The 18,421-nt window shown below is 58.5% G+C and overlaps 2 protein-coding genes across 2 annotated transcripts in view; both read right to left on the reverse strand.

Moving 5' to 3' along the window:
* Positions 1-5,350: 5,350 nt before the first annotated feature.
* Positions 5,351-18,421, reverse strand: part of LOC115859428 (bone morphogenetic protein 8B) — a 34,761-nt gene continuing 21,690 nt past the window's right edge. Inside the window, exons 2-7 of the mRNA XM_030868353.2 lie at positions 17,476-17,665; positions 16,889-17,037; positions 9,285-9,479; positions 8,420-8,499; positions 7,752-7,862; positions 5,351-5,500 (exon numbers count right to left, since the gene is read on the reverse strand). Of these exons, the coding sequence (XP_030724213.1) occupies positions 5,351-5,500; positions 7,752-7,862; positions 8,420-8,499; positions 9,285-9,479; positions 16,889-17,037; positions 17,476-17,665 (875 nt within the window). The remainder of the gene's footprint in view (positions 5,501-7,751; positions 7,863-8,419; positions 8,500-9,284; positions 9,480-16,888; positions 17,038-17,475; positions 17,666-18,421) is intronic.
* Positions 13,256-15,206, reverse strand: LOC115866771 (succinyl-CoA:3-ketoacid coenzyme A transferase 2, mitochondrial-like). Its single transcript, XM_030882633.2, is given in 2 exon segments — positions 13,256-13,904; positions 13,906-15,206. Coding segments are annotated over 2 exon segments (1,593 nt in total). The 3' UTR covers positions 13,256-13,612.

Below are 18,421 nucleotides of genomic sequence, written 5' to 3' on the forward strand. Positions count from 1 at the left end.
CCCACCGTGGACGGCTGTGCGTGCCCTTTCCAGGCCAGGGCCTCTCCTGGGCCCGCCTGTGTGGATCTTGGCTGTGTCTTCCGGTAAAATTAATCCTAGTTCTTGTACTGCTGCCACGCAGCCAGGTCCCAGGTGTTTTCAGAGGTTGCACCTGTGACTGACCTGTCCTGCTGCAACGGATGACAGACCGTAGTCCCTCCCGTGCTGCTTCCCTCCTCTCCAGGCTGGCCCAGAAGGCACACCCTTGCCAGACCTGCAGGGCAGCTGAGGTCAGAGCTGCTGCAGCAGTGCCTCTGTGTCCCGTCTCTGACCTGCTGCCAGGCGGGCGAGGTGGCTGAGCCAGGCCCTGTTCCTGCCCTCACACCTGCTGGTCTTGAGTCTAATGGGCACAGTGGCCCGTCTCAGCGGCCCGTTCACTTATTGTTCATTCGGTGAACCAACAGTCAGAATTGTATTACAGCAGAGTCCAGGACCCTTCTTTTGCCAGGCCGTGAGCTTGGTGCCGGGGAGATACAAGAAGCCAGAGGTGGTTCCTGCCCCGCCCACAGTCCCACCTGGAAGTTGCGCTCCGACGCTGTGGTCTGTCACTTGCTCTAGGCTCGCCTGTCACCCACACCAGCCAGGCCACCTCGCAGCAACCCGCTGTGCCGAGGCTGAGCCCCGTCAGGTGCTCAGTCACCAGAAACCTTGTCCAGGGCTGCCACCTGCTCCCCTGCCGCCTGCGAGTGGCTGTCTGGATCGAGTCTCAGCATTCAGAAACTGCTGTGCTGGGCTGGTTCCCTCAGCCTTTGTCTCATTTTGGGCTGAGATCAGGTTGAGTCGGGGGTGGGGTGGGGCAGCCTGCTGGCCCCAGTGCCCCCAGGTCAGTTCCTGCGGAGGGATGGAGGCCAGGCCTCCCTCTGCCGCCTTGTGCCAGCCTGGCTCTCTGCCTTCAGGTGGGGCTTCATCCCCTTGGGCTGGCTGGGGCCCACTCCCGTGGCTGGGGTCCACTGCTGCAGTATTCCTGGCTGGGGCCCTCACTACTTAACAGAGGTGTCCCTCTCACTGGTGGCCAGCTGTGGCTGTCAGAACACGCAGCAGTGAGGCCAGGAGAATGCCGGCCACTCGGGGCTGGTGTGATGTCCAAGAGACAAGGGAACGTGTGTGAAGTACTCAGAGTCGGCATGGCTGGCCCTAGGGATGATGTGGGGATGGGGAGCAGGCTGGCCTGAGGCCCCAGGAGGGAAGACTGGTCACAAAGCCCTTGTGAAACAAGGGCAGGGTGGGGGCAGGGGGACTTCGTCACTGGACCTCCCTGATGCCCCTGGGAAGGGGGGACCAGTGGACTGGCCAGAGAGGCTGGTTGGGGGATCATTAGGGGCCGACTGCTCACCCTGTCCTGTGTAAGGGCTTCCCCAGAAACTACTGCATGGTCATCACCTGTGACCCTTGTGCAGGTGGTGACCTAAGCCTCAGACCTGAGCTTCCTAGTCCAGGTGTTCTGGGCTAATGGCCAGCCTGGCGGCCGTGCCCTGGCTCCCTGCCTTCCCGATGCTGGGCCAGGGCTGCAGGTGACAGGATCGGGGGGCCGCACACCTGCCCTCCGGGGAAGGAATAGTGAGCCCTGGTTTGTAAGTGACAAAACTAAGGCAGAAGTCAAGGGATGGAGTGCTACTGCAAACTATGTTTCCAGAGAATATTTAATAACAGAAATGTTCAAAATACATCATAGATTGAATAATTCAGATCACCAAGCAGCGCATAGAGTACGATCCTAACTTTGTAGAATACCCATATATTATATAAAGAGACTGACAGGAGCGTGCTAAGGAAAGAAGCTTGGAAGGAATTATTAACCCCGGTTGTCTCCACGTGGTGAGATTGTGTGTGTTTGTATTCTGCTTTTGATTTTTAAGAGTGTCCCCGACACACATGTAATATTTTCTTAAGTGAGAAAAACTTTTTTTTTTTTTTTTTTTAAAGAGGGCCAAATGCTCGCTCAAGGCTTCCCAGTGAGGAGACAAACCCCAGAAAGTTTACCCTTGAGCTGCACTAGTGAGCAGGGCCGTGGGAGGACAGAGAGGGGGCAACGCTGCCATGTCCCCTGCTGGCCGCTACGCACCCCCCCCCCCCACGGAGGGTCCACACCTCACCCCAGGAGACTACCAAGTTTTTATTTTTTTAGGAAAAGCACAGCTTTGAAGTAAGTACAGCAGCACCTCCAAGGACACATTCTGGGAGGAGTGGGTTTTAATAGGAAGGCACGCGGGAGAGGCCCACATTTGCAAATTCATTTAAAATAAGGCCACTAGGGCTTCCCTGGTGGCGCAGTGGTTGAGAGTCCACCTGCGATGCAGGGGACATGGGTTCGTGCCACGGTCCGGGAAGATCCCACATGCCGCGGAGCGGCTAGGCCCGTGAGCCATGGCCGCTGAGCCTGCGCGTCCGGAGCCTGTGCTCTGCAACGGGAGAGGCCACAACAGTGAGAGGCCCGCGTACCGCAAAAAAAATAATAAAATAAGGCCACTAATAATGCTATTCATTCAGCGCAGGTGTGCAGACCCAGTGCCGAGTGCTCCGAACAGACCTGCTCCCCGTGCTGGCCTTGCCAGGGCAGAGCCAGTAGCCTGTTCTACAGAGGGGGGAGCCGGCTGCCCGGTGCGCAGTGTGGTCAGATCAACAAGAGGCAGAGCCAGGGCTTGTTGCCAGCCGGTCTGCGAGCTACAAAGCTCACCCTCTCCTGTCACAGCTTCCTTCCCTATGAAGTTACAGGGAATTTCTTGAAGAATGTCACCTACTTTCCTACATAGAGACACACAAGAATAGGGCTTCGCCCGATGAGCTGGCCTCTGGGCCAGGATCACGCTTCGGTTATGAAGATGTGCACCAGGGGTGAGGTGACAGAGCAATGTGCCCACACAGCATGGCCCCAGGCGCTGCTGTTCCTTTGGGCCCACCCTCTCCGGCAGTGCTTTACTTTGCCGCCAGTGAGTCTGAGCTGACCGCCCTCATTTATGCTTCTCATGTGCAGCCTTGAATGTGACCCAGACTGCCAAGGGCAACCAGATAAACGAGGTGGGCCTAGTGACTGACCACTGCCACCTCATCAGCTTTCCGTCCTTAATTGTCTCCCTTCTCTGAAGCCTTTTCTATTTGATTTCATTTGGTGGCCACCTGGATGGCTGAAGGTGCCAGAAGTGTCAGGAAGGCCATGACTGCTGGACTTTTGGCTTTATTGCACGAAACGGGAGTCGTATCACAATCCTATGTTCCTTTTGTTCTACACCTCTGAGGGCAGGGCAGTCCACATCTTCAAAACATTCACTTCATAAACTTCCCTGGTGCCCCAAACCATGCCAGGTTATGTGCTTAGGCACTGAAGAAACCTAACACTGACATTTGTCAAAAGTTTCTAAGCCTCCACTGCCCTTGATGTTGGGAGGAGAGATCACTGAATAAGGCCCTGAAATGGCAGGTTTCAAGTCCTAGGACAGCTGGGCACTCAGGCCATGTTTTGGCGCTCTGAAAAGAGATGGCCAGAGTGGCAGGCAGATTCTCTGGCTGGAACGGCCTTTGGAGACGTGAGAGTCCTTGTATGCCTCATGCCAGAGACAGGAAACTGAACCCTGGATCAGGGGGCACTTGCCCAGACATCAGTGGCTGAGCTGGAGCCAGAATACGGGTCTCCTGACACTTGGGCTGGTACCTGGTCCGCTCACTGCCAGCCTCAGCTCAAAGCCCCAGGTTAAAGAGGAGACCACCAACTTCCTCTGTCCATGGGGAGGGTCACTTCCTGTGCACTGGCTCCCAGAGGCCCGCCCAGGTCCAGGCGGAGGGGCTGCTGTCCTGCAGCAAGGCCCCAGCCTTCACCCCTGCTGCCAGACCTGCGCTCCTGGAGCCCCTCCTTGGGGCGCAGAGTGAATTCCAGAGCTGCACGTCCTGGGCTGTGCCCGTGGGTTGGGGTGGGCCCAGGCTGTGCTTTTAATGACACGGTATTTCAGGGTTCGGGCAGCTGGACGCAGTCCGCTCCACCAGGTAAATTACAGGCTTACCAAGTCAGAAATCAAATAAACACTCCAGCTGCCGGCGGCGCTCCAAGGAGAGCAGAGGTTTCCGGGAACCGCCCCACCCAGCTTAGCTTAATTGCCGCCTGTCACTCCCCTGGGACCGGGGCCTTTTCTCTGGCTCACAGGCCCCGAGAGACAGGACAGGGCTCCTGGGCACACAGGGTGACGCAGACTCGGCTGAACAGTATGTTTCTGACAGCTTCTGGACACGGGCAGGTGCTGACAAGCCTTGCCCTCGCTCCACGCCTGGCCCCAGGCTGCCCCGTGTCCCAGAGCACTGGAGGCAGGAGATGGCAGAGAGTTTTCACTCCACATGCCAACTCTAACCTGTTGGTGGTGGCCACCTGGAGTTCTGTGCTGGTCATTTTGAAATTCTATCCAGATTTGAAAGAAAAAATATCAAGGTTGATTATCGATGACTGCCGTGCAGAAGGTTAAGGGAAACTATGTCACCCGTGCTGGGCATTGTCACCCTGGGCCACCCGATGTATCCACCATACTTGGCTCAGCAAAAAGATAACTTTTCCACAGACCTGAACTCCTGATGGTTCAACATGGTGACAGACAGACGGGGTCAATAAAGCCCCCAGGATTTTTTGTTTCCCTGAAGTGTCCATGCCCTGCACGTCTTCCCCAGACAGCAGAGGCAGGTCAAGGGGGGAAGACAGGGAAGATGAATGCCATCGGCCTTGGCCCTAAATCATGCTGTCCATTTAGCTCTTTCTGGAGGCGACCCACATGCCTCCTTGTGGCCAGCGGTTTGGTAATTCAGATCCACAAATATAGCCCACCGAGGGCAACTCCACACTCTAACAGAAGTGCCCAGAAATGCCCAGTTTTGCACCTGGGAAGGGCAGGCAACTGGAGATGGACCAGGACCTGTCTACACATCCCCAGACCCTGTCGTGGACGGTGAAGGGCCTGAGGTGGCCATCCTGGGCTGCAGGTGCCTCTGAGTTCGTCCCACATCCGGCCACAGCTGGCCCAGCAGTGAACAAGGGCAGGTCCTCAGACAGGACTCTCTGCCAGCCCCAAAGAACGGTCAGCCCGTGCTTCTGGGGAGGGGGCTGGGGTAGGACCCTGCTGCGGACGCAGACCACCCGGCCGGAGTTCCACCACCGCCTCAGGTGCCGGGCGGGGGCGGGGCAGAGGGGCCTGGGGAGGACCAGCCCCTGGCAGGATGTGGGCAGCCGAGGGGCGCCCTCGCTGCCGCCCTGCCTGATATGTGAAGGCGTTGGGGGGGGTGCCCCGGGCGGAGGGCTGACCTGACCCGGTAGGGGCGGCGCAGCAGGCGGGGCGGGGCCTCAGTGGCAGCCGCAGGCGCGGACCACCATGTTGCGGTGCTTGCGCAGGATGACGTTGTTGCTGCTGTCGTAGTAGAGCACGGAGGTGGCGCTCAGCTTGGTGGGCGCGCAGCACGCCTTGGGCACCGCGTCAGGCTTCATCAGGTGCACCTGGCGGGGAGGGGGGGCGGCAGGCAGAGGCGTGAGAACCGCGGGGACCCCGTCCCAGCCCCCAGCTCCTGCCGCCCGGGCTGCAGCCGCTCGCCCCTCCCCGGCGCCATCTCGCCCCGCAGCCCGGCAGGTGCTGGCGCGAACTCTGCCCCGGCCCCGCCCCCTTGGCCACCCCCACCCCTCCCCCCGCTGCCCTCAGGCCTAGCCTGGGCACCTGTGGCTCCTGTCATAGCCCCTCCCCTCAGACAGGACGACCCTGACCCTGCTGGCCCCCGGCACGTGTGCCAGGTCCTGCCTGCGACCCTGCAGCGCCGCCCCCGGGGTCCCCTCTGCTCCTCTCTTCTCCCTGCGCTTCTGCAACGTCCCTGATCGTGTCTTGTCCGCATGAGCTGTTTCTGGTCCGTCTCCCACTCCAGACTGGGAGCCGGTGAAGGTCCGTGTTACACGTGCTAGCGGCCAGACTTCTAGGCTCACCCTTGGGGTGTCCGACACTGTTGTTTCTCAAAGCACCTCCACCCCTCCTAACGATTTCTAGGCAGAGATTGTTCTGGGCAGATGACCACTGAGGGCACAGGGACCGAGTCACCTGCCCAGTTCCATGGCTGAGGCCGAGGCCGCGGCACGACTGGGACCTGGCACGGGGATCCCGCTACCCTCCTCCAAACAGCTCTACCCCTAAAGACAGCCCGACTGAGTGAGCTCTTGCAGCCTCTACAAAAATATTTATCTGGAGACTCGGAGGATGAGCTGCCGTTCACCCTGGACTCTTCATCGGGGCCCCACATGGCAGGGCCCGGAAGGCAGCCCCCCAACCTGTCAGGGGCTGGAGAGAAAAGGGAACCTGCTTCCATCCACCGGGACCTCCCAGGCCTCACGGAGGCCGCTGAGCAGGACCTGGGCGAAGCCGTCTCATGGGGGGCCCTGTCCGGCAGCCTGGACCCCGGTCCCCAGAGCCCAGCCTTACCCCAGAAGCCCCAGCTCTGAGCAGCCTGCTGCCAGGACAGGCTCCATCACCCCTGACCTTCTTCAAGGAAGGCAGCTCCCCAGGGGTCCAGCAAATCCCATGTGACCATTGGGAAAGGAGGCATTATCCTGGGGTCCATGCTGCCTTAACTCATTTGCTCTAGGGCATCACCTTGAACAACCTGTAACTGCAGTGTCCAGGTCAATGTTCTAGAAAGAAGCCTCAGCACTAAAAAACATTTAAAACACTTAGCGATAAGCAGCAGCAACAGTGTTCCTATTAGAAAGTTTTTCAGCATTTAGTTTCCCCAGACACTGGGGCATCAAAAGCCTGTAGAGACACAAAGAGCCCAGAGGGACCCAGAAAAAAGAGCCAATGGGAAAGGAACAGGAGGGGAAACCAGAGGGGCACGGGGTACCTGGGGACTCCGGCACAGGAAGAGGGGGCAGAACACACACGTGTGTCACCCACCCCGACCCTGAGGGCGTGTGTGACACACAGGAGGCCGAACGTGCCAGAGAACATGGTGCACGTGTGTGTTCCGACGGCAGAAGTAGCCGTGTGGGATGCCCGCCTATCATGCACGGGCTGTGCCTCTGACCCCCAGCAGGCGGGCCTTTGTAAGTCTGGTACCCACCGCATGGACGTGCAAGTCCCCCATGTGCGTGTGTGTTCAGGTGCACGGGTTGGGGGTGGCCCACACGGGGACCAGTTTCTGCACGGCTGTGGGATTCACTGCACGTGCACGCAGAAAGGTTTCTGTAGGCCAACTGGCCCGAGGCAGGGGAAAGCAATCAGACTCACAGGTTGCATCAGACCGAAACTTTCCGGACCACCCAGTTCCAGAAACTGACCTGGAGACTTTCCGGACCACCCAGTTCCAGTAACTGAACTGGGGACTTTCCACCCGGCCCAGCCTTCCCGCCTTTCGAGGGGCGGGACTAACGGTCCCTCACGATACCCGAAAAGACCACCAAATAAGGAATACCCTGCGCCCTCCCGGATTCACCACACCCCTTTCCCTTCTTCCCCTATAAATTCTGCCCAAACTCTCGCCCGGGCGCGACTTCTCTGGCCACTTTCTCTCGGACCAGTGAACCTCGCCCGGGAGCGTACCCGAATAAAGCTTGTTTAAGCTCTCCTCCGTCTTTGGTGCCGTTCCTTACAGTTTCCATGTAGAGAAAGCTCCCTGACACAGCAGTGCTGCCATCACCTGCTGGCTGCACGCGCCCCTCTCCTCCGCAAACCCCTCCCCTGGGCGTCCAGGCAGAGGGACACGGTACTGACCAGGGACTGCAGGATGGCGTGGTTGGTGGCATTCATGCAGGAGTCCAGTGGGAAGGAGCACTCCCCTTCACAGTAATAGGCTGAGTAGCCTTGGGGGGCGATGACCCAGTCCTGGGGGCAGGTAATGGGAGAAGGTGAGTCCCATCCATGTGCCCCTCCCGAGCCCCCCAGTCCAGCACCTGTCACAGCACAACTCAGGGCTGCCCCTTACCCTCCCTCAGCCTCAGGGCCCACCAGCCCACCCTCGGGCCCCTCCCAGGGCAGTTTCCCCCAGAGGCCTGACATCCACTAGAAGACCCTAAGCAGACAGGGCTGGGCACGATCTCCGTCCCCTTCATGCGCCATCAGCGCTCTGCTTCGTCCTCCCCAGCTCACCCCCAGTCACAGCAAAGGCCAGAGGCACTGCCCACCCTGGCCTCAGTTTTCCTGCTGCAGCTCTGACATTTTATGGCTAAGCATTCAGACAGTCTCCATTTTCATGGTTTTCACAAAAAAGCACTTTTCACTACAAAAGCAACACATTCTCCCTTTAGAGGACTTGGAAAAACACAGAGGAAAATAAAACAAGAAAATGCAAATCCCCCATGTTTCTACCTCCTCTTGGACATACACTTGCCATCTTCAAGGTGGGGACTGTCATTTAGGAAAGAAGGAGAGTCAGGAATTACCAGCCAGCCAAGGTCCTGGAAGCTGACATAGAGCTCATGCCGACGGCACACCTGTCGGCCGTGGGAGCCGTGGACGTCGTCTGCGGGGGACAGAAGGGGCAAGGTCTTTGCTGGGGTTCCCGCTCTGTGCACCCACCACAGGGAGCTCCCGGGGCGGGGGACGCCCTGATGGGCTCATCTGTTGAGTAAATGAACGATGGGAAACTAACCCATTTGGTCTCATAAAGCCCATCTCTGCAGCTCTGCTGGCGCCATGACCCTGGTCAAGAACCTTCGACGGCTCCAGATGATTGCCCGTGGTTACAGTCACCCCACGCTCAGCCCAGCCTCCCCTGACTTTCTGCCTGTGACTCCCCATGGTCCACTCAGCAGTCCGGGGACCCTCTGCCGCCCAGCAGCCCCTCCTCCTTTCCTCCGGAGACACCCCTGACCTCATCCGCCTCTCCAGCCACACCCATTCCAGAGGACAAGTGGCTCCCACTGAGGCCAAGCAAAGCCTGGCTCCCCGTGAAGGAAAGGAGGGCACCAGGGGGCTCTGATCCCAAGGGGCTTGGCCCGGTAGGGACACCTTCACAGAAACGCTTGGATCCTGCAGGGCGCCCGGGGCAGCACCGAGGGCCACCAGGGGCACCTGATTTTGACGGGGGGGTGGGGGGGCCTGGTGAGCCAGGGAGGGCAGGAAGGGACTTCAGGGCAGCAGGGGCGGTGAGGGCAGATGCTCAGAGTCCTGGAGACCGTGCAGTGGCTAGTCCCCAGGGTGCAGGGGCAAAGTGGTGTCAGGAAAGGTGGCTGGGTGACTGACCATGAGCCTGACCCCACTGAAGCCAGGAGGGTTCTGTCCCCACCACCTGGTCCCCAACCTCACCGAAGATCCCCGGCAGTTTGTTTGGGGGCGGCAGCTCGTTGGTTCTTTTCGGCAGCCTCCTCCTCAGGGGCCTCACCGCCCGAGGGGCTCGGACGGGGCCGGGGCTCGCCCTGAAAAAGGTGACCACGAAAGGCTGTTGGGAGCGCGGTGCCTGTTGCCCCAGCAGACCGGCCAGGCCAGGATCCACGCTGCGCCCTGAGACGGAGAGAGCAGAGAGGACGGTCACTCGAGGGTGGGGCCCTGCACGGGGACACAGCAGGGACCTCTCTGTGGGCGGGCCAGGAGCATGGAGCCTGAGGCTGCAGGGGACCCACTGGGCCTCGGTTTCCTCCTCTGAAGACCCGAGTCCCAAGTCCAGCCCCAGCCCCCAGCGGGCAGGTCTGCAGGAGCGGGGGAGGGTCCTTGGGAGCACAGGCTCGGGATTAGTGATGGTCCAGGGCACCGCCAGTTGTGACAGCGCTTTACAGCTTTCAGTCAGTTCACGTGATGATCTCAGCCAGTCTTCATGGTGACGCCAGACCCATCATTTCCCTGAGAAGCATCAGAGCCCCTCGGTGACGGCTCAGAGCACCACTACCGGGGACTCTCAGAACCAGGGTTCCCATCCATCTCGGGGCCCCGAGGCCCGAGTTCTACCTTCCACCCCATCCTTTCTGGGGATCAGTGTAGGATTCACAACACCCGGCTGGCGGGAGCGGCTGCCAGGACTCAGTGCTTGCTCTGCTGAGCACCGCCCAAGAGCAGGCCACTCACCGACGCCCCCAAACGAGACCCCAGGCTCCGCGGGCAGGGACATTTACCCCAAGTCCACGTTCAGACACGTGCATCTAATTCCAGAGCCCTTTTTATCCATTTAAGTTCTCAACCAGCGGATTTGTGCTTTGAAAAGGAAGAAAGAGAGAAAAGGCTGTGGGCAGAGACATGATGGGGCCTCAGCCTAGGAGCAGTGATGCTGGTAAAGCTGGGGTTTTACCCGCAGCTGCTAAAGCCTGAGGAGGCCGGAGAAACACACTGCTCATCCCCGGAAAAGCCACCTCCACCAGTAAAGCTATCTTCCTGTACCTCTTTGCAGTTCCAATGGCCTCTTGTGTTTTAATTGTCAAAGTGATTATAACAACAGCTGTAAAGAACCTTAGAAAAAATATCTCCCATAAACCCCTCCCCTGCTACAACGCATCATTTTCATTTTTCTGGGATATTTTCATATGTTAATTTAAATTGTGAGCGTAAGAAAGAAGTCTGTATTTTTCCCAATTTTTCCACGTAAACATTTTCTTGGTTGTTAAGTCTCAACTATGAACATTTCAAATGTATAAAATTCCTTTGAGTAGATACATTTGAATATTTAGATATTAGTTCATCTTTAGACATTTATTTCCTGGCTTTCATCATAAAGATGAGAATGTGATAGAACCTCTTCATGTCCTTTCCCTGTGGAATTTTCTCACACTAAACAACAGGGCATGACTACAAGCTCACTGTTAATGTTTCTTAAAACCCAGGGCCGAACATCCCACTTCCAGGTACATTTCACCCCAGTGTTGCAGCAGTGATGCACAGGCATAGACACACATGCCCATATATGTATGTGTACACACACGTGTGCATTTATACAGCTAGTGTACACATGTGCACATACATAAACGCGTGTTCTATTAGTGGGTCTCATGATCCTCCACTGCACATTACAGGTCAGGGACATCGCCGGCCCTTACACAGCTGTGCTTTAGCCCTGAGTCCATGGGCCAGAGTTGACTAAACAGCTAATCGACCAGAGACTAACCTTTGACCTATGACATCACCTGCCACAAACATGCACTGGGCCCATCAGAGGTGCCACTCAGGGATGACCCTGCTGAGACAGGAGCTGACACTGGAAGGGGCCCAGGGAGAAGCCATTCGGGGAGTTTGGGTCATGGCAGGTTAGGGTCACGAGGAAGAACAGCAGGCCCGTGAGGATGCAGAGCCACAAAACACACAGCAGCCTTTCCACAGAGGGAAGGCCCGTGAGGGCACCAGGAGGCGGCCGTGGAGCGACGGGGGCAGGCGGGCGGCTGTCGTCCACGCGGCACTGGAGCGGAGCTCCACACCTGGTGGACACATGCGGCGGCCTTGGCCCGGCAGCCCTCCAGGCCTGTGTGTGCAGCCGCCCTGTCTTGTGAGTCCCTGGAGAGCCCTGTCCACTGAGAGGCCAGGGAGACCTTCGGTGCTCCCGAGGCTGTGCTCACTGTAGGCTTTTCTTGTGCGACTGTCTGGTCAAGGATCGTATTGGGGTCTCCTGGGCGCAGAGAGATTGGGTCACAGGGCAGGCCCCGGCTGTCCAGGTGGTGGCCCCCAGGCTGCCTGGCTCTGGCGGGACCCTTTCCAGAAAGCAGAGGCAGGAACTTCAGGAACCTCTGAGGCCCAGGGTCCCTGCCTCTAGACCTGAACTGTGAGGGTGCTGGTAGGCATGCTGTCCCCTTTGTGAGAGATGTGGGATGTGTGGCCACACCTCGAGATGGGGGCCACACTGTGGCCTCCCCCAGCACGCAGACCCAGATGAAGATGCTGCTCCTCTGGGCCAGGAAGGCCCCTGACACCTCCAGCCTCCCCCCATTTCTGAGTCTACCCCGTTAGGGCCCGGATGTCTTGGCAGCTCCCCTGCCCTATCACAGCCCTGGGGATTCATGCCCCCTCCCCTGGGCCAGGCCAAGATTGCTCCCATCTCTCCCCAAGGCCTCTTTCTCCTCTGGGTGCCACCTGCCCCTTCCCTGCAGCCCCTGCCCCGCCTCAGCCTGCGGTCATGGATGTGACCCTAGTGCCACGTTGAAGGACAATCAGGACGCCTGGCTGAAACCCTTGGAGGGGATCCAGCTGTGACCAGGTGTGCTTTTGTCCCACAGGTTATTTATTTCCTCACCGCATGAGAACTAGGAACTCAATGCTTTTCCTTCTTGCTACTGTTTAACAGACCTGTAACTCTTCTGCTCCTAGAACCTCTGCCTGTCCCAGGCTGATGCTGGAAGACGTCTCCCACCACGCAGGGCAGATCAGTCCTCCTCCCCAGAAGGTGCTGCACAGTCCACTCAGTGACGTCCATCCACTGCCCGCCTGGTCACGGTCCCCTGACACTCTGTGGCTGTCCCCTCAGGGGCACTGTCTCTCCACTCCAGGATCCGGGCCTCCCGTCAGGGTGAGGCCGCAGGGAGCCTCTCTGAAAGGCCTTCCTTGACCAGCTGGAGCTTCCTGTTCTTACCCACGGGCTCCCATCCATTTTGTGCAGCCCTAGAGCCGCACTGAGAAAGCGCAGCCTCCATGGCAGGCCTGGGTTTGAACCCCACACACGCACGCACGCACGCACGCAAACGGAAACTCATTTTTTTCTGTCTAGTGTGTGAGACTGTGGATTCAGGATGAAGTACGTCACTGCCCCTCATGGGTTTCAAGGGAGTATGAACAAGAGGCTGGTTTAGGCTCCGTAACAGAGAAGAAGGGTCTAAGTGTCTGATCTGGACGACACAGGAACACTATGATTTAAGAAGAGAAAACCCATCTAAGTCCACCGCCCGGGTTTGTAGAACTCCTCCCATCCTAAGCCGCAGCCTTTGGCCACACACAGGCGAGCCGTTTATTCACAGAGGAGACTTCCTGGTGGAATGTCGGCACCAAACAGTCTCTCCCCCTTCAGTTGCCCCTATTACCAGTTTACTGGCCGCCTAGACGGTCTTGCTTCCCTTCTAGAGACATCTATTTAGCTACGAGGAGGAGAAATGTGAGAGGCAGAGGAGGTGAGGCTACAAGGAAACAAAACTTAGTGACAAAATGAAAGTCCCCAGAAGGAAAGTCAATAGGGCCAGAGGAAAAAATCTTTCATTTAGACAGCGTTTCTCCTGGTTACGAATTCACATTTATGTGTGTATGTTTTCATAGTTCCAGTACACTAAAACGGTGCCTTCCACAGACTCTGGGTGGAGTTGTTCCTCCCCCATCACTTTTCCCTACGTTTCATGATTCATTCACAAGAGCAAGAACTTCAGTGAAACCTTTCCCATGGGATCATCTCAAGCTGTATAGAATTTAATGTAAATATCACAGACAGGGAGCAGGGTGATTGGAGCAGAGCTTTCTCAGAACTCACAGGACATATAAGGTCAGTGCCTCTGTTTTCCTTTCGTTTTTAATTAAAGGCATGTCCCTCTTGAGAGAACAAAGCCTATCCAGTGGCAGCCGGTCTGGGATGGCAGGAGAAAGCCGGCCAGATGCTGGTGAAATGCAGAAATGTGACTGAGGCTTTCTCAGGATGCAATCCAGGAGGTTAAAGGGAGAAGCACACGCTCTGGGACCAAGGTTCACTTTCCAGCTAGGTTTAGACGTGCTGCGTTGCTCTGTTGCAAGTGGGACCTTCCCGGACCAGGGCTCAAACCCGTGTCCCCTGCATTGGCAGGTGCATTCTCAACCACTGCGCCACCAGGGAAGCCCAGTCCTCCAGGCATGTCAAACACGGCCTTCTCGGTGATGATTCAGTCCACACACCGCTTTCCATTCAGCGGCATGGTACATTTCTCCAAAATTTTGGGTTCACTGGCCTTGGTGGAGTGCTCCGTGGTGACCATCACTCTGGTCTTGGTACTGGACACCAGACATCGCACCCCCCATTCCTTTCACCTTCTTGCCAGGTATCATCCAGTTAGCCAGGTCACCATATTTGGAAACCTGCATGGCTCCCAGCAAGGTTAGGTCGATGTGTCCCCCTCAAATCATGGCAAATGAGTCATCGCTGGAGAAAAAACAGCCCCCAGGAAGAAGGATCACTGTGTGCTTGCCCGCGTTGTTGAGATCTGCGTCCACCTCCTCTTTCAGTGGGAACGGACCCAAGCCCAAGATTCCATTTTCACTGTGAAGATGAACGGTTATACTGGGGCTGATGTAGCTGGTGGCCAGAAGAGGGATTCCTATGCCTAAACTGGCACACAGGCCGTCCTCAAAGTCAAGAGCTGCCTGCTTGAGGATCCGTGTCCTTATACTATCTGCAGACTTGCATATTTCATCATCCTCTTTCCGCATCGTTAAACGCTCATTTCTTTTCTCATATTTTCCCCCCTGTATTCCTCGATCTAAGTAAATGTTAGGAACATGGATGTCCTCTAAGTAAATGTTAGGAACATGGATGTCCTCTGGGGCAAACGACACCAGGTCCACAATTTCTTCAATCTCCACCACTGAGGTTCTCGCAGCTTTGCACATGGGCACGTTGAAGTTCCTGGCACTGGCCCTGAAGATGACGTTTCCTGCCCGGTCGGCCTTCCACCCTTTCACCAAAGCAAAATCGGCCGTGACGTCGTGCTCCAGAAGGTAGTGCTGTCCGTGGAACTCCCTCACCTCCCTGGGCTGACTCAGGATGGCGATGTGGCCGTCCTCTAAGCACTTGCTGGGTGCGCCTCCCTCCTGGGCCAGGGTCCCGCAGGCCGTGGGGGTGTGGAAGGCGGGCACGCCGGCGCCCCCCGCGCGGATGCGCTCGGCCAGGGTGCCCTGGGGTGTGATCTCCAGCTCCAGCTCGCCCGCCAGGTACCGGTGCTCGCAGAGCGAGTTCTCCACCAAGTACGAGCAGACGATGTGGGTGATCTGCTTGGTCCCCAGGAAAAGGCCGAGCCCGAAGTTCTCCTCCCCCACATTGCTGCTGACCACGGTCAAGTCCTTCACGCGGGTCTTGAGCAGCGCCCCTATCAGGTTCTCCGGGATCGCGCAGAGGCCGAAGACCCGGACCATGATCCTCGCGCCGTCCGGGATGTCTCTCACGGCCTCCACGGGGTCCGCGTAGGACTTGGCACGCGCGCGGGCGCTGCTGGCGAAGCCGCACACACCGCCCGTCGCCAGCGCGGGCACCGAGCGGCCGGCGGGGACCCGGCGCCCGAGCGCAGACTCCAGGAGCCGCAGGGCTGCCATCGTCCGCTCCGCTCCGGCTGGGGCTCCGGCCCCGGGCCCAGCGGGGACAGGCGGCGGCCGTGCGCGCCCCGCCCGCGCGTCACAGGGCAGGGGGCCCCCGGCGGTGATGCGGCAGCCCGGCTGGCTCCCCGCCGCCCCGCTCCGTCTCCGCGCTCCGAGGGCCCGAGGCGCCGAGCTTCTCGGGCCGCGAAGGCGGGAGGTGGGACCGGTCCGGACCGTCAGGCGGGACTGGAGGGATCCGGGGACTGGCGCACGGAGGCCCCGAGGCGACGTCCCTCCGGGGAAGCCTGGGCGCCGTCTCCTTCCTCTCCATCGTCACCCTTCCTCCCCAGCGCGCTACTCCCGTCCCCCCGCCCCCAGATCCACTTGCACGTCAGCGGTTCCCACACCTGTGTCCCCAGCACGTACTGTCCTGGAACCACATTTGTCACAACTAATCAACCAATACTGGTATCTTATTATTTACTAAACATCACGATCTACTCAGATTTCATTAGTTTTCTCCAGCGTCTTTTTTCCAGGATCCCACCCAGGGTCCCACATTGGCATATAGTCATCACAACTCCTTAGGCACCTCTGGGCTGTTACAATTTCTCAGACCTCCCGTGTTTTCTGATGACCTTGACAGTTTTGAGAAGTACTGGTCAGGCAGGTGTTCTGTAGAATGTCCTTCAGTTTCAGGTTGTCTGATGTTTTTCTCATGGTGAGACTGGGGTTCTGGGTTTTGGGGACGAAGACCATGGAGGTGAAGTGCTGTTCCCACTCCGTCAGATCAAGGGTGTCTGGGAGCTACATGACGTGTTCATGGGAGCCTGAGCACCCGGCTGAGGGGTGCCGCTCAGGTTGCCCCTGCAGAGGTACTGCCCCAGCCCCCGGCATACTTTGGGAAGCAAGTGTGTAAGTGCAACCCACACTGAAGGAGGGGGAGAGATGCTACACCCCCTTGAGGGGGAGTGTCTCAGAGGGTTGTTTTATAGAACGCTGAATCAGATCCTGTCCCCCTCCACTGCTATTAAATAAGACGACATCTATTTCAGAGTTACTGTTTTGCCCACTTCTCTCAGCCTCTTCACAGCCGTTGCCCAGTCCCCTGTGCTCCAGCCATGGTGGTCCCCGCTGTACCGCAGACACACCAACCCTGGGCCCACCAGGAGGCTCTCCCCCAAACACCTGCGAAATGAATGAAGGTGTGAATCCTCATTCTACAGATGAGGAAACCGAGGCTTAGGAAGGTAAGTAACCTGCCAAGGTCACCGAGTTAGAAGGCTGCAGAGCCGAGATTCACACCCAGGCCTCTGCCTCGGAGCCTGAGGGTGTGAGCGCTTCCCCTCGCCCAGCCCAGGACGGAAACTCCTGGTGCAGAAGGCAGCTCCGTAGAGTAGAAAGAATCTCCCATTTCTTGGGGAGGGAAAACGTGGACTCACTCTGAGCAACACAGCTGTTGGTCCTGCAGAAGGAGAGGAGGGACTCTCGGCGGGTAGGGGGTCTCCTGCTGTCCTGCACTGCGGGAACCTCACTCTCTACCCACTGAGTCCCCGCGGAGGGGTGGAGGTATCCCCCAGCAGCACAGGTGGAAAAGGCCAGGCCTCCAGGGCCACGTGAGGGGCTCGAGCTGCGCCTGCCGCCAGCAGCTTCCTCGGAGGAGCCCCCAGGGGAAGGTTCGCTGCTGACCCGAGTCTTACCATCATCTGTTTCCACATAGAGGCGGAGTCCCAGGTCCTTGTTACGGTTCAAGAGCCAGCGGTCACTGGCTGCTGTCACATCCAACACCAGCCAGCCCTCGTCCCCAGATCGGAGCGTCTGAAGATCCAAAAAGAACAAGTCAGACTCCCTGTGGACACGAAAGAACAATTAACCGAGGGCCGGCACAGCTGCCTTTGTGTTTCCAGTGCCCTCCGGGGGACCATTAGTGGGGCATCTACCCCGCCTGGCTCTGACCTGGGTGCCTTACATGCCTTTTCTCACTGCGTCTACCGTACAAAGGTGTTACTGTGCCCGTGTACAGATGCGGAAACTGCGGCTCAGGAGCTCAGCGACCTGCCCATGTCCCACAGCTAGGACAGTAGGATGGGGACTTGAATCCAGGACTGATGCTGGGCCTCTCCCCACGGTGACACGAGGCCTCAGGCCAACCATCTTTCTTCTCTGAGGGTGAGCTGCCCAGGAAGCTCCCCTTCTGTCCTCTGGGAAATGTTCCCCCCGGCACCCAGGGTTGGGCTGGACTCTCCGACAGAGGCTTGAGCGGGCCCGCGGGGCGCAGGGCAGGCACCTGTTGGACTGCTCCAGGACCACCTCGAACATGCTGACGTGGAGGGTCCAATTGAGCAGGTGGGTACTGGGCAGCTTGTAAATCCGGAACTCCGCGGCCGTGACGGCCTCCCCCGCCGGGATCTGGGTCAGGTCAAAGCGGAACTCCTTCCACTGGGGCTCCTGGTGGCCCAGGGTGCGGTCCCGCTCCACTGCAAGACAAAGTGGGACTGGCGGTCACTTGTGGTTCCAGCTCGGGCTCCGGGGTGGGCAGGGCCGGGTGGGATCTGGGGGCCTGGGCAGTCTGGGTGGGACCGCTCCCTGCTCGAGAACAGGCTTGTCCCAGCTCTGCCTCCTGGGTGCCGAGAGGGCTCGGGGAGCTGTGTCGTGAGGCGCCTGGCACGGCATCTGGCACATGGCGGTGCCACAAGGGCAGTGTCCATGTCTGGTCCGCAAGCCCCAAACCCAGCCTGCCCCGCTCAGCACCCTGCTGGCTCTGGGACCCACAGATGGGCACAGGGCAGGTCCCTCCTCTGGGGAGATGGACATCAGACCCAAGGCAGAAAAGGGCCACGGTGGCAGCAGGGACATAGCTGAGTGCACTTGGGCAGGACGGGGCTCCCGGAGTCGGCCGGCATGTGGATGGGAGTTGAGGGGACAGAGGGCTTTGGAGCTGGGCCTTGAGGGGTGAGAGTGAATTTGCCACGATGTCAAGGGAGAAGGACGCTGCAGAGGCAGGGTCCAGCCTGAGCAAAGGCCTAGAGCCGCGGAACGACAGCACCGGCAGGGAAAACAACAGCCATAAAGCCCAGCAAAGGGTGGAAGGACGGCAGGACCCTCTTTGGATCAAGGGGAAGCAGGAAGCGGGGCCGGAGGGAGACACGGAAAGAACCAGGAAGAGGCGAGGTAGGATGACAGCTCCTGGAGATGCTGGGTCAAGTGCTGGGGAAGCTGGAGGGTCCCATGGC

This window comes from Globicephala melas, chromosome 1, assembly GCF_963455315.2.
Source record: "Globicephala melas chromosome 1, mGloMel1.2, whole genome shotgun sequence".
Taxonomy (NCBI): Eukaryota; Metazoa; Chordata; class Mammalia; order Artiodactyla; family Delphinidae; genus Globicephala; species Globicephala melas.